The sequence below is a fragment of the Pseudonaja textilis genome, chromosome 11, assembly GCF_049901715.1.
Source record: "Pseudonaja textilis isolate UNSWEBS1 chromosome 11, rPseTex1.2, whole genome shotgun sequence".
NCBI classification, from domain to species: Eukaryota; Metazoa; Chordata; class Lepidosauria; order Squamata; family Elapidae; genus Pseudonaja; species Pseudonaja textilis.
The window spans coordinates 12,913,573-12,930,218 of NC_142000.1; the positions used below are offsets into that span (position 1 = coordinate 12,913,573).

General features: G+C 40.9%; 1 protein-coding gene across 1 annotated transcript; it reads left to right on the plus strand.

The window, feature by feature from the left end:
• Positions 1-7,091: 7,091 nt before the first annotated feature.
• LOC113448323 (uncharacterized) lies at positions 7,092-16,425 on the plus strand. Its single transcript, XM_026718973.2, has 6 exons — positions 7,092-7,582; positions 8,386-8,437; positions 10,240-10,427; positions 11,530-11,688; positions 12,824-12,934; positions 15,835-16,425. Exons 1-6 carry the CDS (start codon positions 7,436-7,438, stop codon positions 15,952-15,954), a joined length of 777 nt encoding a protein of 258 aa, XP_026574758.2. The 5' UTR covers positions 7,092-7,435; the 3' UTR covers positions 15,955-16,425.
• The last annotated feature ends 221 nt before the right edge of the window (positions 16,426-16,646 follow it).

Sequence of the window (16,646 nt, forward strand, 5' to 3'; positions counted from 1 at the left end):
ATCGAATTTATGTTTACTTTCTTCATCATATCTAATTTCTAACAGTTCTTGGCAAGTTGTATCAACCTCTTCAATATTTGTGGTAAAAGGATTTTTCATCCAGTCATACATCTTCACTTTCAAAATATCTTCAGATCGTTTTTCCATGTCCAATTTAAGTTCGTTGAGGTGGCTACTGAATCTGTCAGTATCCTCTGGAGTTATACCATCTTTTATAGATGACAATTCAGGAAACTGATGAAATTCTCTCTTCAATAGATTATAACAAAGTAGTTCGAGTTTGTCAATAAATAATGACACAATACTTTGGCAACCTATAAGAGTTTTATTAGCTCCTTGAAGCTGCAAATTGACATCATTAAATCTCTTGAAAATATCTGCCAAATAAAAGGCATAATTCTTTACCGTTTTTAACTGTTAACACAGATTGGTCTCATTATTACTTTCAAAAAAATGTATGACATTATCATATATTGCTACAAAACGAGCCAAAGATTTGACAGCCACTGAACTTCAGAAACAGGAAAATGCTTCAGTATCGGACAAAATCCCTACCGCCCACCATGAAAGCTGGAACGCCCACTAGTGGGCAGTAGGAACCAAGATGACTATCACTGGTGTAAGCAGTGTCAGATATGCCCTTCCAAATCTGAATACACAGTTGGTTTTAGCTCTATGTGTCTATGCTGCTCTGAATGAATAGATATGTTTGAGTTGATCTTCCATCCTTTCAGCTTCTAGAAATACAGATGAAAAGAGGTGAATCAAGAATCACTTTGGGATAAGGCCGAGGGAACTTAAGATACTGTAGTAATAACAACAGCAGCAGCAGCAACAACTTCAATAATAATAATAAAAAAACATGCTCAGACACTTTGGATACAGAGGCTCTTATTTTAACTTTCACCTAGCCACAGTCATCTTGGATATAGGTACATGAAGTTGTGGACTTATTTTCTGGATTTCTCTAAGGCAGAAGAAGAATGCTGCTTTGGGTTGATTAACTGGTTACTGACTGTCAATAACTCTTGAGATCATTAGATGTGGCATCTACCAGAACCATCTCTAAGAAGAGAGCGGAATACATGACATTATGGTAATTCTGGCAACTTTTGGGGCTTGGTTTCAACTGTATTTTTGTGCTGGCTTTTCTCTGATCTCTGCCTAAGGGATGAGAAAAAAGTTTGTGTCTTGGGGTATTTTGAAATTTAACAGAAAGAAAATGTCAACCATCTTCTTGGATACCTTTATGAAATAGGCGATATCTGTTCAGCTCATTGTGGGAATTTTAAAGTTGCAAAAAAAAAAAAAAACACAAGTCCTTGTGATTTCTGATGCGACTTGCAACATTATTGCTCGCTGGAAATAATTCTGGCAGCTGCAAACCACAGTTCTAACTTCTTGAATTACACTTGTACCTAATACACAAACCGATATTTAAATGATACATTTAACAAGGGACAATGTGGAAAGCCTTTTTCTTCTATCTCTCAGCAGACCCTTTTTGTACCTAAATTATCCTCCTTCCCATGAAAATCTGTGAAAGAAAAGCTACATAACAACAACCCTTTACAAGCTTTGTGAATGATCCAGTGATGAAGCACCCGCAACTTCTGGTGACGGTTGTTCCACTGATTAATTGTTCTGTCAGGAAATTTCTCCTTAGTTCTAGGTTATTAAGTTAGTAACACGGTTGCAAACTAAATATGGCTTCCCCGTTGACTTGTTGCTTGTTGGAAGAATGTAAAATGTGACTGGGCCCATGATAGTTATCCAGGTAAGGGAACTTCGTGGCCTTTCCCCTGGAACTGAAAGAATGTTTAGAGGCAGCATTCCATACAACAATTTTTGGCTTGTTTGCAATTTTTTTTCCTGGTTGAAAGTACTCCAGCCTGATCAGCTGGATTTGAGGGTTTTTTGTCCACACCCTCCCTCTTTGCCCAAACAAACCCACTCACAGATTTATGGTTTTAAGAATGCATCCTGACCTCTTTGAGCTCTTTCAGAACAGGTTACCCTGACAAAATAATCTCCAACGTGCATAATTTGCCTCTTCCAGTTATGGTTCCACCCAGGGGTGGGATTCAAATTTATAAACAAACAGTTCTGTGGGTGTGGCCTAATTTGTGGGTGGGGCTTGGTGGTCATGTGACTGGGTGGACATGGCTTGTATGTAAATATTATAAATAATTATGGAAATATTGATTTTTTTTTATTAAAAAAGAGCAACTTTTACCCAAAAGCAGTCAAAGCAGGCAGGCAGATTGAATTGCTCACAGAATCACAAATTCACTTAGAGATCTATCTATCTGCAATCGGCTATCTGAGTCTGTCACATAAAATTTGCTCACAAGCAAACTCACAAAATTAACTCACAACACACCATGTATGTAAATATTGAATTGTTATTTTAAAAAAAGTGTAACTTTTACTTCAAAGCAAGCAAAGCGCTAAACGAACTGCTGTACGTTGAGGACTACCTGTCATTTCAGCAGGTGTAACTTGATTTTTTTTTTTCTTGGGGCAATCTCAACCTAAACCAGGCTTAGTCTGGAACAATATGTAACAAATACCTTGAAGCACTTCCAGTTTGAAAAATGGAGGTTCTAGAAATAGCCAGGTGGCCCCTGGAATCACCTGATCTCAGAGGAAGTTCATGAAGGCCCTGAAGAAAAATGAATCTTCCTGACGTTACCAGAACACTACATTCCTGATCAAGAACATCTTTAAATCTCTATCAATGATTTTTTTTTTTTGTATTTAGGTTAGTTGCCATTGGAGTCTTTTTCTTAAAGGGGGATCCTTGTGGTGTTTTTTAATTATAAAAAATACAAGTGTATACAGGATGGGGGAGACATAATTGTTACTGTGCTGGTGGTCATTCTCAAAAGTCAACAAACAGGGCTCTCCTTTCCAAAACCCATCCCAGTTCTCCTACAGAAATATCTGTTCTGTCATGTAACATCATGTCCAATAACATTTTCTTGCAAATACATGTTGGGGAGATACACACACACACAAACATATGTAAAACATATTAAACTATTGAGCCACAGTGGCACAGTGGTTTGAGTGCAGTACTGCAGGATCCAGAGGCCCTCCGGAGGCTGAAAACGGGCACTTCCGGTATTTCCAGAAGGCCCATTTTTCAGCCTCCCGAGGCTGCAGAGGCTTCTTTCGAGCCTCCAGGAAGGTGGAAACATCGTCAAAGGGGCCGAAAATCAGTTGGGAGGCATGAGCATGCGCAGTCTAGGTTAGGGGATGGGGACATTGTGCGTGCATGTGCAGGGGGACGGGGCGCATTGCATTGTGGGTGCCTGCATGCACACACACTATCGTGCGCGCACTTTCGGCACACCACAACAAAAAGGTTCGCCATCAATGTTCTAGGACAATTTTCTCCCCAGATCTCTGGAATCTAAAGCAGAGTTCCCCAACTGGCCAGCGGGGCGGGGGGCAGGAAGAGGCGATGGCTCGCATGAGCAGCGGCCCAGAGTGCGTGTGGGCGCAGCTCCATTTGTGTGAGCAGCAAGCATGTGCGCACACCACTCATGCAAATGGACCTTGTGCATACATTTTACACTTCCAATACGTTTGTTTTTTTTTAAAGGTTATGTGGCGTGAAATAAAAGAGAATTGGTCAAAACTGTCTTTTTTGTTAATCATAGGTCAAGTGGGGCCCTTAAAGTTTGGGATACTCTTCAACAGGGGTTCCTAACTCCCGGTCCGTGGAATGGCACTGGGTCGCAGCATGACAGAAACAGGGCCATGCAAACAAGCGACACCCCATCCAGCATGCGAAACAGGTGGTCTTCAGCAGGTTCTGACCAATTCTGGAGAACCAGTAGCAGAAATTTTGAGTAGTTCAGAGAACCGGCAAATGCCACCTCTGACTGGCCCCGCCCCATCTAGTCTCCGCCTCCCATTGAGTCCCAGCTGATCGGCTGGGTTTTCTTTGGTTGCCCTGCACAGGAGAACGGAGCTGGAAAGCAGGTTAGTGGGGTGGGGAGGGAATGGGATTTTGCAGTATCCTTCCCCTGTCATGCCCACAAAGCCATGAATACCAAGCCACATTTTGCCCACCAAGCCACACCCACAGAACTGGGAGTAAAAAAAATTGAATCCCACCACTGTTCTGAAAGCAAGCTGTTCCTTTGTTTGATTGTTCTCACTGTCAGAAAATTTCTCCTTAATTCCAGGTTGAATCTCTCCTTAATCAGTTTCCATCCATTATTCCTTGTCTGGCCTTCAGGTACTTTGGAAAAAACCCTCCTCTCTGTGGCAGCCCCTCAAATATCTAATATTGGAAGACTGCTATCATGTCTCCCCTGGTCCTTCTCTTCTCTAGACTAGCCATGCCCGGTTCCTGCAACCGTTCATCATACGTTTCAGCCTCGAGTCCCCTAAATCACCCTGGTTGCTCTTTGCACTCTTTCTAGAGTCTCAGCATCTTTTTTATAGGGTGGTGACCAAAATTGGGTGCAGTATTCTAGGTGTGGTCTTACTAAGGCTTTATATAGAGTGGTATTAGTACCTCACTTGATCTCGATTGTATCCCTCTGTTAATGTAACTTAGGACTGCATTGGCTGTTTTGGCCGCTGCTACACACTGTTGGCTCATATTTAATTCAATTATTTGAATTAATTGGATTAATTTACTTTGGAGGATAGAAGATAAACTCTATCTTATCTATGCATTAAGAGCAGGCATAGACACATTGTTCTCAAACCAAGTATGTATTCAGATTTGGAAGGGCATGCCTGACATTGTGAGTATTGCAGAAGCTTATATCAGAAGTTTATGAAAGCCCAGAAGCCACTGATCTTGTTGTTCTTTACTGTGTCTGATACTTTTCTTTATGAAAGAGGGGGAAAAAAGTTTCTCTGTGCAACTTCATAGTATCTCATAATAACTGCGTAAATATAAATGAATAACAAATACACATGTATGTGTGATTACATAGGTAAAGTATGTAAAACAGTTAAGTATCTGTTATTTAGTTATTGTCCTTGTGTACATAGCACAATTAAAAATATTAGATACAAAACGTTTTGTCATGCCTTGGAATCTGATTCAGAAGGGGAGGCCAAGCAGCTGACAGGGAGTGGGAGTGTGGCTCCGTTGACTGTGGAAGACACTGGAGAAGGGCAAAGTCTGGCTGGGCAGAGCAGGGGAGAGATAGAGCAAGGGAGAGGGAATTCGGAGGAAGACCCAGGCCCACCTAGGGCATGCAGAGAGGAATGGAGAAGGGAGCAACATGAGTTGTGTGGCTTACAGGGGAGGAAAGGGCCCTGATTCCCTTCATTAGCTGCAGCCGGGAACAAGGTGTTTAAAAAAGGAAATTACGCACAGCAAACTGTTGAGAGCAAATTGTGAATTATCTGGTATTGTTGAGGCTTATCAGGGTTCCTGGCATCTTCCCAATTGTGTGTGTTTTGCTGGCCTTTCAAGTCTGCAATTCCTTCTCCTGCCCTGTCAAGTTAATTACCGCAACATGGTTTGTTGGATTTTTATTTACAGTTTGTATGTACTTTGTTTTCGGACTGAATTTCCTCCACTTAAAGACTGTTCTTGGGAGAGTTTTTTCTCCGGCCGAAGGTAACCTGGACACAGGGGGGCAAAGTTGGAGGTACTAAAGGGACACTTCTTACTTATGTGACTGTGTTCCTTTGTGCCATGCCCCTTTGGGTCATCACAGGTTTTCATTAAGTCATAGTTGCTCTTAAGCTGAAGTGCTTTTGGAGAAGGAAAAAGAATCAATTAGATAAAACTGCCTATTAAGGGTACTAGGTGATTATTGTGTAGAAGAAAAATGTTTATACAGCCAATTGTTTAGGCTACATTAAACATCTATTAAATGTGCGGCAGATTCAAAACTAATACAAACATAGTGTTGTATCTAGAATTAAAACTCTAACCACAAATTGAAAATCTAAGGTAACATCAACTTGGTTTCAGAAAAGAAAATCCTGTTCATTAACATCTGAGATGACCACCAGAACAATGCTTACATTATCACCACTGTTGACCCAGTTGGTCCAATTTTAGGGAATTTCCCACCGCATATTAAGAGAACCTCTTGGAGTTTACAGAATCACCGGACTATTTTGTGGTTGAGTGTGTCTTCCAAACACCTCCTGTTTCAACCTGAGTTCTAGAATTCTAGGTCACTCTAGTTTTCCAAAATGTTCCATTCCGAATCTAATGTTTCCCATTAGTTTTCCTGCCGTATAAAATTTAGGGTTTTTCTTTTCTCCAGTTTCCTTACCTTCCCACATCAGTCTGCACCCATCCAGGATGCAACACAATATATAAAGTCTCATGTTTGGCAGAAAAATCATTGGCTGGCATTAAGTGAGTATATTCAGAGCAGACTGGGAAGGAGAGATGGGTGGAGAAGATAAGTAAATGCTTGATCTGAGTGCTTTGAGATTCCAGCCAGTTTAAAGGTGGCTGTTGTAGCTGAGAAATAAGCTGAACATTAAGGCCAATAAAGCAGAATATTCATGTCATACTGGTAGGAATGTGGGTCTACATCTCTCAATCTCTTCCAAGTTATTTCACTTCCTCTCAATCTGTTGGTTGCGATTCCATGTTGATTACCAGAAACTGGAAGATACCTATTCAAAACTTCGCTAGATCTATTCAACGAATGTTCTAATCCTTATTTGGAGAAAGCTGTTCTGTTGGGGAATCTCATGATTTCCCCAAACCTTGTGCTTGGTAGCACACGTAGAGGTACTCCAACACACCCAAATACTAAATGATCTGGAATCTGAAGAGACATGAACCAACTGGCTCTTAGCAGTTTGGAAGGAATGAAACAATGGAAGGGAACCAACTAACATATTAAATGTTCTTAAGTTGTAGCCATTGAATATTGAAATAAACTTTTCAAAATTAACATTAACCAGTTATGGTAGGAAGGTAATTGTAAAAATTTCATATTAATGAAAGCAATAGAATTGATTCCTTCTTTGTTCCTAGGCTCATCTGTACCTTAATGCAGCAGTTAGACACCACCACCAGTTGGATCCAGTTGCCATCTAAAGAGGCTCTATAAATAATACACCATCTGAATCCATAAAGCGTAACTATTAAGATTTTCAGGCTAGACCTGTCTTGGGCTGGCTGGATCAGCTAAGTTGTTTGAAGACAGAGTACATATTATTTGAATAAAAGAACATTCACGTAGAAAACAACAGAGGAGAAGCAGCTAATCAGAGAGCAAAATCCCTGCAACAAGAATCAATTAAATATTGTAGGTGTTTGCCAAATCCCTCCTTTTATATTTCCTTCAGAAGTTTTATTTCCTTCCCAACAGGAGCCAAGCACCTTGCATAATTGGCTGGATGGACTGGGAACAAGCTGAATTGCAACAAGATCGAAGGAAGTGCACAAAAGTTTGTTTTTTGGCCTTCAGTGTCAGGAGAAATGGAACAGCTGAATCCGCGTAGCGTTCTGGTGACCGGCTCCAATCGTGGACTTGGCTTGCAGCTGATCTGGCATCTGATAGGCAAGAGCAACCCCCCAAAATGGATCTTTGCCACTTGCCGGGACCCAGATGGACCCCATGCTCAGGTGAGACCTGGGGTGCCTTCAGTCCTAGATGAGAAGAACAAAGATTTTTCTTTCTTTCATGGACATTTGTTTGTCTCCTAGGTGGTAATAATGCTGGCATGGTTGAATTAGGCACGATGGAGATAAAGAAACACAAGAGTTTGTTAAGTGAAGACTGGTTATATTTAAAATGTCACTTTTAAAATATGTTTAAATAGCGGTGAGCTTAATTTCTCCAATCAATTGGTTAGTAGATCCTTACTAAGGTTGTATATTTATAAGTTAAATATGGCAGATATGATGAGTAGTACAGAATTTATAACAAAAGAAGGGATTTTAAGAAGGTAGAGATTGACACAAAATAGTATATGGGGATATTGAAGGATTAAAATTAAGATTGATAAAATGTATTAATACAAAATTATATAAGAAAGTCAACAGTATTCATGTAAAATTATTGTCATATTTGTTTTTAAAATGTAAAACATTCTGGGACCACACTGTTCACACAATGAGTTGTTTGTAACAATTAAAAATAATTAAAAATGTATTTAAAAAGTCTAGGAATATGAAGTATTCGGTTAAGTAATCATTTTGTCGAAGGATTAGAAAGGGTTGAAACCAGCTACTTGTTTCAACCATGGTCCCAGAGTGTTTTACATTTTAAAAACAAATATGACAATAATTTTACATGAATATTGTTGACTTTCTTATATAATTGATGTATTGAACCAGTTGAGAGTAAATTACAAAATAATAACAACAAAATGGGGAATTTTACAATTTTCTCACTGCACTAAATTTGCAGGTTTTCTTTCTTTCAGGACCTGAAGGATTTGGCTGCTAAAAACCTGCAAATTATCATCATCACGCTAGGTATGTGTCCTGCAAATCTCTTTGGTCCTTCTTTAGGGGGAGGAAAAATGCTGAAATTTAGCACCAGAGTAGATCATGCCAATTCCATCAAGCATCAATTCCATGCACCCACATCAGAACTGACAAACCTGGCCTTTCGTTACAATTGATAGTTTTGGCAGAATTACACAGATGGATTCCAGACACAGTTGGATCTGCTACCCAACCAAGAAACAAACCTTCTGCTACTAGGCAGGTGCATTGGAAGGTCAATATCCAAGCGGTGATGTCTAGAAGGTATGGTGAGTAGTTCCCCCCTCTCGTCCCACTCCCCCCTCCCCATAGTTCATGGCAGACTGACAGTTAGAGAATGCAAAGCTCAAGCGCATACGGTGGCAGTTTTGACAATGAACTTCATTTGTGGATCACCTTTTTCATATAAGGTCCTTCTTGGGTCATCAGTCAGGGGATCTGGCCTCCTTGTCTTCTGTTGATCTTTCTTCTTCATTGTCTTTTGATTGTTCAAAGCTTTAATATCTTCCTCAAAGACATTCCCCTTTGTGTTATGTGTCTTACATGTTTAACTTCATTATTTGTGTGCATCCGGTGAGTAGTGGTTTAACTGCATCTGGCACTTAAAGACATATATTTCTTGAAGTTCAGACAATGAACGCTCAACAATTTTCTCCACCAATAGCTTTGATTTTACTTTGTTCAGCCGTCTGACTGTGCACAGTCCACACGATTCACAGTCGTGCAAATTTATTGAAAAGACAGTCTTATTATTTGTGAGTATAATGGTTTCCATGTTAATATTTGCCAACGTCCATCATAGTCTTTCCCAAGGGAGCAGACACGTCTTTACAGTTATGGCTACAGTCAAAATCTCTGGATTCTTGTGTCCAAGAAAATAAATTTCATTGAAATTGAAATGACCTCTTGAAACGATCTTCAATACTTAGCAGGAACCAGATATTAATTGTGTTCAAGAAGGAATTCCTAACTTCCAGACATCAGCATATATCTAAGATGACTGAGATCTCTTTGAGCAATTTTAATTCCAATTCCTCTTGCGTCTATTTAACATTTACCATGACATGTTTTCATTTACGATACAAACATACCCTCATAGCAGTCCATTCACTGTAGCAGTCCATTGGCAGCATATAAATTTAATTAATAAATAAACAAACCTTAACAGCATCATCCTGCAAATTTTTAAACCCTTCCACAGGCATTTCATCACCCTCTACAACTTTGGTGTTAGAAATTGGTGTGGTTCTCATAGCAAATATATCTCATGCTTGTTTGATACTGATTGATTGGCTGAATCAAAATTCGATGGGTCTGCATCATACGCTAAGCTGCAAATTGGAGGTTACCCATAAAACAGAAATCCAATCAATATTACTGTCACTTTCTCTGTCAGAAGAACACCACCATCGGAGTACTTTTTTTCCCTAATTTCTTGCCTTGCTTTATCCCATCCCCTAGTTTAATAAAACATACGACATCAAATATTGTCTCGTCTTTACTGGCTTCATGAAGAAGACTTGCACACTTCAAAACCATCAGTGGCTCACACGTTCCTACAGTCTTAAAACTAACCCCAGGAAAGTCATTTTATAAAAGAAAGAAAGAAAGAAAGAAAGAAAGAAAGAAAGAAAGAAAGAAAGAAAGAAAGAAAGAAAGAAAGAAAGAAAGAAAGAAAGAAAGAAAATGCAATATCTACAGAATAGAAGTAAATTTATTGGAACTCTGTGTAGTATGCAAAATCAGATATGGAATAACCTACCTTTATTTGTTTTTTTGACTGCTTGTAGACACAACTGATCCATCCACCGTTAAGGCTGCTGCAGCCAAAGTTACAGATCATCTAAAAGGGGCTGGATTGAACCTCCTGATTAATAATGCAGGGATTTTAAATAGGAGCAGCTTGGAGACTGAAACACCCGAGAGCATGGCTGAGACCTACAGAACCAATGTGATTGGGCCCATGATAGTTGTCCAGGTAAGGAAACTTTGTGGTCCTTTCTTCTTTGGGTAAAGGAAAACCTATTTAGTTGCAGGCATTTCACACAACAGATGTTGGCTTGTTTGGTTGTTGTTTTTCTGGACTAAGGAGTACAGTAGAATAGAGTACAGTAGAATAGAATAGAATAGAATAGAATAGAATAGAATAGAATAGAATAGAATAGAATAGAATAGAACGGAATAAGAATAGAATAGAACAGAAAAGAATAGAACAGAACAGAACAGAGTAGAATAGAATAGAATAGAATAGAATAGAATAGAATAGAATAGAATAGAATAGAATAGAATAGAATAGAATATTTTATTGGCCAAGTGTGATTGGACACACAAGGAATTTGTCTTGGTGTAAATACTCTCAGTATATACATAAAGAAAAGATATATTCGTTAAGAATCAAGAATCATAACATACAACACTTAATGATAGTCATAAGGTACAATCAGCAATCAAATCATATTAGGAAACAGTCCATATAAATCGTAAGGATACAAGTGACAAAGTTACAGCCCTACAATCACAAGTGGGAGGGGATGGGTGATAAGGAGCGATGAGAAGATTAACAGCAATCGTAGTGCACTCTTTGTAAATAGTTGAACAGTGTTGAGGGAGTTATTTGTTTAGCAGAGTGATGGCTTTGGGGAAAAAAACTATTCTTGTGTCTAGTTGTTCTGGTGTGCAGTGCTCTGTAGTGTCGTTTTGAGGGAAGGAGTTGAAACAGTTTATGTCCGGAATGTAAGGGGTCTGTATAGTCATAAGTTGGAAGAGACAGGGAATAGGAAGGATGAGAATAATACTAGTAAAACAGCCTTACTAAATAGTTTGACAGTGTTATGGGAATTAGTTGTTTAGCAGATTGATGGCATTTGGGAAAAATAGAATATTGATATACAACGGATGGGAAAATTGTATTGAATGAAACAGGGATATGAAGTGGGTTCCAGGACAATTCTGATGTTGTGTTGCAAGTAATTGGCAAGTCTCTGGAGCCTGTCCATTGGGAATTTGTATTGATTGGGAGATGTCCCAGCCCTCCTTACAGAAGGTTGGAATGCCCTTCATTTGTTCCTTTCACCCTTCAGGCATTCCTTCCTTTGCTGAGAAAAGCAGCTCAAGAAATTCCCCTGGAAGGCATGAGCTGCAGCAAAGCTGCCATCATCAACATTTCCAGTGAAGCAGGTTCCATCTCGAGCATCTTTGAATGGCAGTGGGGACACATCATTGCTTATCGCTGTAGTAAGGTACAGATAAGTCTATCATCAAACAATGGCTAGATCAGTTTTGTTTTATCGTAAGTATGAGAAGAGCATGCTTGAATTTTCTTATCCATCTTCCCATCATTGGTAGCGCAGTGGTTAGAGTGCAGTACTGCAAGCTACTTCTGCTGACTGCCAGCTGCCTGCAATTTGGCAGATTGAATCTCACCAGGCTCTAGGTCAACTCAGCCTTCCATCTTTCCGAGGTTGGTAAAATGAGGGCCCAGATTGTTGGGGGCAAGAGGCTGGCTCTGTAAACGGCTTAGAGAGGGCTGTGAACAGTGGTGGGGTTCAAAAAATTTTATTACCTGATCTGTGGGCGTGGCTTAGTGGGCGTGGCAGGGGAAGGATAGCGCAAAATCCCCATTCCCTCCCCACCCCACTAACCTGCTTTCCAGCTCCGTTCTCCTGTGCAGGGCAACCAAAGAAGAGCCAGCCAATTAGCTGGGACTCGGGAGGCAGGGGATAGATGGGGTCAGGGCCAGTCAAAGGTGATATTTGCCAGTTCTCTGAGCTACTCAAAATTTCCGCTACCGGTTCTCCAGAACTGGTCAAAACCTGCTGGATACCCACCTCTGGCTGTGAAGCACTATAAAGCAGTATATGTCTAAGTGCTATTGCTATCATAACTGGTGAATGCCTAAACCTGGTTTAATATTTCCCATTATTTCTGATGAGGAGCAGATGAACAATGATGATAGCTCTTCAGATTCCATTAGAGACAGACAAGTATTTGGGCATGAGAATACTTCCAGATGTCGCTATCAGATATGATCTTTGAGATAGCCATCAGCTTTCAGACCAGAACATGTTCCTTCAAATAAGGACAGAGAACGTGCCCTGAGTAGTTTTCAACCGAAGTTTAGAGTAATTTCTTTGTCCTTCTGTCAATCAACATTGAATCACAAACCAATAAGATTAGGGGACATATCCGGAAAAACGGAGGAGGAGGGGATGAAAGCCAACAGGTGAATGTTTTGGTTTTCCACAGGCCAGGGGTATCCAACGTATTGCCCAAGGCAGCTTTTCAGTTACAGAAGCTACCATGGAATGAGGCGGCATCTTAGAGCGTTCAGACGAACTTTTCATTCTATCTTCCCCTTCCCCTTCTCCCTCACAGTCTGCTCTGAATATGCTGTCCAAATGCCAGTCCTTGCATCTTGCCGAAGATGAGATCTTGTGCGTTGCGTTGCATCCAGGATGGATACAGACCGACATGGCAGGTTCAGTGGTAAGCAAACAGGAGGGAGGGGGAAAAACATTTATACCGTGGACAAAAAACAAGGATAAAGTTGGCTGAACTGGGAAGGTAATGCTCCAAAGAGTTCCAGATCATGTTGAAACTTTTCCTGGATCGCACCATTTCAGACAGCAATCAAAAAAGAAAGTGAGCCTTTATGGTTTCTCCACTGACATCATCTTAATTTTAGAGTCAGATAAAGCTGGAGCTATACTAAGGCAAAAAAAAAAAAAAACCCTTAAGCTATAGAAGGTCGGACAGAAATGGCTGCTTTCATGAATTTTGGTCATGTGACCCAGGGAAGGCCGCAATGATTGTAAATATGAAAAGCAGTCATAAGTCACTTTTTTCAGTGCCTTTTAACTTGGAACGGTCACTAAATAAATTGTTGTAAGTTGAGAACTGCCTGTAATTGCAAATAATCAAACGTTAGTGCTGTGGCCAGGGGTGGGATTCAAATTTTTTTAACAATAGGTTCGGTGGCCGTGGCTTAGGTGGTGGACGTGCCTTGGTGGTCATGTGACTGGGTGGACATGGCTTGGTGCTCATATTATTGGCTGGGTGTGGCCAACTCAACATCACTCACGTCGAGGCATGTATCTCCTCTCCTGGCCTCTCATGACTGTGCTGCAACAGTCGTAAGTGTGAAAAATGGTTATAAGTCACTTTTTTCAGTGCCACTTTAACTTTGAATGGTCACTCCACACAAGCAAAGTGCCAGCAAAGGAGGGGGAAAAAACTCCAGAGAAATTCCTGAGACAGGAAGTCTAGTCCTGCCAAGAATGTAATAAGGATTAACGGAGAGGCAGTTTCCGTAAGCAACACCAGAATGTTTCCTTCCTGCCTTCCTTACAGGATTAGGCCAGTCATTTCTTCTAACAACCGGTTCTCCAAACTGCTTAGAATGTTAACAACAGATTCTATGAATAGATGCGAACTGGTAGAATCCCACCTCTGGTTGTGGCCTGTCTGCTGCCGGTCCCTCTGGCAGCCAAATCAGATGAGGAGGTGGCTTGGGAGTCAAGGTCAGCATCAAGGGGAAGAGGGAATGGAGTTGACAGAGAGAGAGAGAGAGAGAGAGACAGAGGCAGAGCCTGGGCCATCTGTCAGGCTTCAGATGGAGAGTCAACAGCCACCAGGTCTAGGGATGGCTGAAGAGGAAGAGGAGGAACAGCTGGTTCCAGTGCCTGACGCGTGGATGCACAGAAGGCAGAGGACAGGAGCGCCGTGGAAATCTGTGAGCTGATCCTTGGGACGAAAGAGCCAGTGCTGCTAGCGAAACCCCATCCTAACCCTGGGGATAAAAGGCAGGGGGTGGAGATGAATAGGTGTGGCAGACAACTATTCATCTCCCTGCCAAATAGACTTGTTAGCTTGTTGTGAAAAAGAAACTTTTTTGCTGGAGCTGCTGGCACTCCTAATAAAGGAATCATTGATTTAACTTCAGAGGGTTTGTCGTGTTTGGCTAGCTGGGTCAGAACAGTTAGTGCCTAGATCAGCCTCGTATTTGTATCATATCACAGTTCTCACATTTAGGAGAAGCTTATCTTTAGCTCAAGTAAACATTTTCTCCACAGCTGTTCTGGAAGGGAAATATCAGAAAATTCCATGCAAAATCCATTACTGCCTCTGCGAGAGGGATGTCATAGAAACCACCGCTCATGTTCAAATCAAATCAAGTTCATTACAGTCAAAAACCGGAGACCAGAACAAATAAAAATACTCAAGGGGTATCCAGTTAAAACTTCTACAATGAAATAATAAATAGCAGATACAATCGATATTAAAATCACATTTTGGCATCTAGTTTGTCAGTTACACACAGCCTAACTACCAGTCCTTAAACTGTGAGGCCCATAGTCATTAAATACAAAAATACAGTCTCTTCTCTAAATGCTCTACAAGGATCTTCACAACCAGATGAATAGACCCCTTTTTAAGATTTCCAGGGCCCTCTGATAACTTATATTTGCTATTATACTGTCAAGAAAACAATTCTCTCTCTCTAAAAAAAAGAGCAACATTTTGCTTCACTATGCATAAGGGGTTCTGTTAATTATGGGGGCATCACAGGTACTTGCTAATGGTCATCCTCAGAAGACTTGGTAGTTCTTCTGCAAGATTTGTCCTGTTCTGACCTAGGCTTGAAAAAAATCACCAAGCAGACGTCCCAACAAAACCCCTTTTCATTTGGCTAATGTGAATTCTTATTCACATCCAGCAAAGTCCTAGCAAACAGTCTTTCAAGAGTGATTTACAACCACAGAGCTTATCGGGCTTGGGGAGTTGCCAGGCCAATAGTTTCCAAGCGCAACAATGCTGTAGCAGAAAATACACTTGGTAAGGAGTCAGGAACAAATCTTCACCCTAATAAATTAAACTAATTGTCTCCTGCAAACACCACTCCCCTTTCGCTCCTCTTTTATTCCCTATGGGAAGGAGCATTCACCATCCACCTGTGCCTTGACTCCCGAGTCGACCCTTGTTCCTTAACTGTTCCCTTCTGGCAGCTCTGTGCATGCGTACACTGGGAACAGGCTCCAGCTGCTCTTCTGCCCCACTGATGTCTAACTTCGAAGGGAGCTGGAAACTGTCAGAAGACCCTGGCCCCATCTCTGCCTCTGATGCAGAGCACCCATCAGAACCTTCCCCAGATTTCAGGACTGGCCCATGTTCCTCCTCACTGTCCAAGTCCGCTGGCCACTGGTGGGCCACAACATGTCCTCCGATTATAATTTCACGCCTAATAATGGAATGTTTTGTTGCTAATGCACCTTGGAATCGCACCGTATTATACTACTGCCTTGAATTCTCTCAGTGACATTACTACTGTAGGCTTTTAGACTTTTTCCACTATCAACTTCCTTCATCCTTTGCCTATTCCTTTACAGGGATCACCTCCCCTAACAACGGAGCAAAGTTTGCAGACTATTCTCAACACCCTGGGCCGTCTCTCTGAGAAAAATACTGGCACATTTGTTAACTGGGAAGGGAATCTTATTCCCTGGTGAGACAACCAAGATTCTGCTTCTCCCCACTGCAGGATGATGTCCTCATGGAAGGCAATGCAACTTTCTACCTTCTATCACTGCTCACTATATCCTGCTCTGCTGCATGTTCTCCAACTTTCCCTTGCTTCAGTTACTCTGTCTGGTGCCCATCAAACCTTGTTCAGCAAGGCTCTTTCAGGCTGCAGATCGCAGTGATCCATCTAAATACTTCTAGATATCACTAGCAACCATTGGTAAAGCAGTGGTTTCTTATTGGAGAATTTTCTTTTGAGATCTCTGGTATCTCCCTAAACCACGACACTTAAGCCTCTGAGAATCAGTTCCTGTTCTGCAACTCCATTTGTTTGGAAATGGATCTTCACTTAGGCTGTGAATTCTCTTGCCAAAATGCCATCTGGAGCTTCCAATATGTTTGTACAGGATTTTTTTTTTTTAAGATTATATTGCATGAAATAAAAAATTGAGGACAAATCTCTCTTTTGTTAATGATGCAAAAATTGTCAAGACACTAAGACATGTGGTGGCCTTAAAATTTGAGATTCTCGGCAAGAGATTTGTTGGGGTCCCCATGAAAGGCTGAAGTTTGTAAGCTATGAGCAACTTATGAATTCTGATGACTCTTATTGTTTTCTAAATGGCTTATTGGCAGGTAGAAGAACTGATGGTAACATTTGAGAACGTTGATTGTGGTG

What these genes read in the sequence shown, in the direction of transcription:
- LOC113448323 (XM_026718973.2), top strand. Translation starts at nt 7,436, where the DNA reads ATGGAACAGCTGAATCCGCGTAGCGTTCTGGTGACCGGCTCCAATCGT. An exon ending in CAGATGGACCCCATGCTCAG is followed by an intron (nt 7,583 to 8,385) that starts GTGAGACCTGGG and finishes TCTTTCTTTCAG; the next exon opens with GACCTGAAGGATTTGGCTGC. An exon ending in TTGCTTATCGCTGTAGTAAG is followed by an intron (nt 11,689 to 12,823) that starts GTACAGATAAGT and finishes TCTCCCTCACAG; the next exon opens with TCTGCTCTGAATATGCTGTC.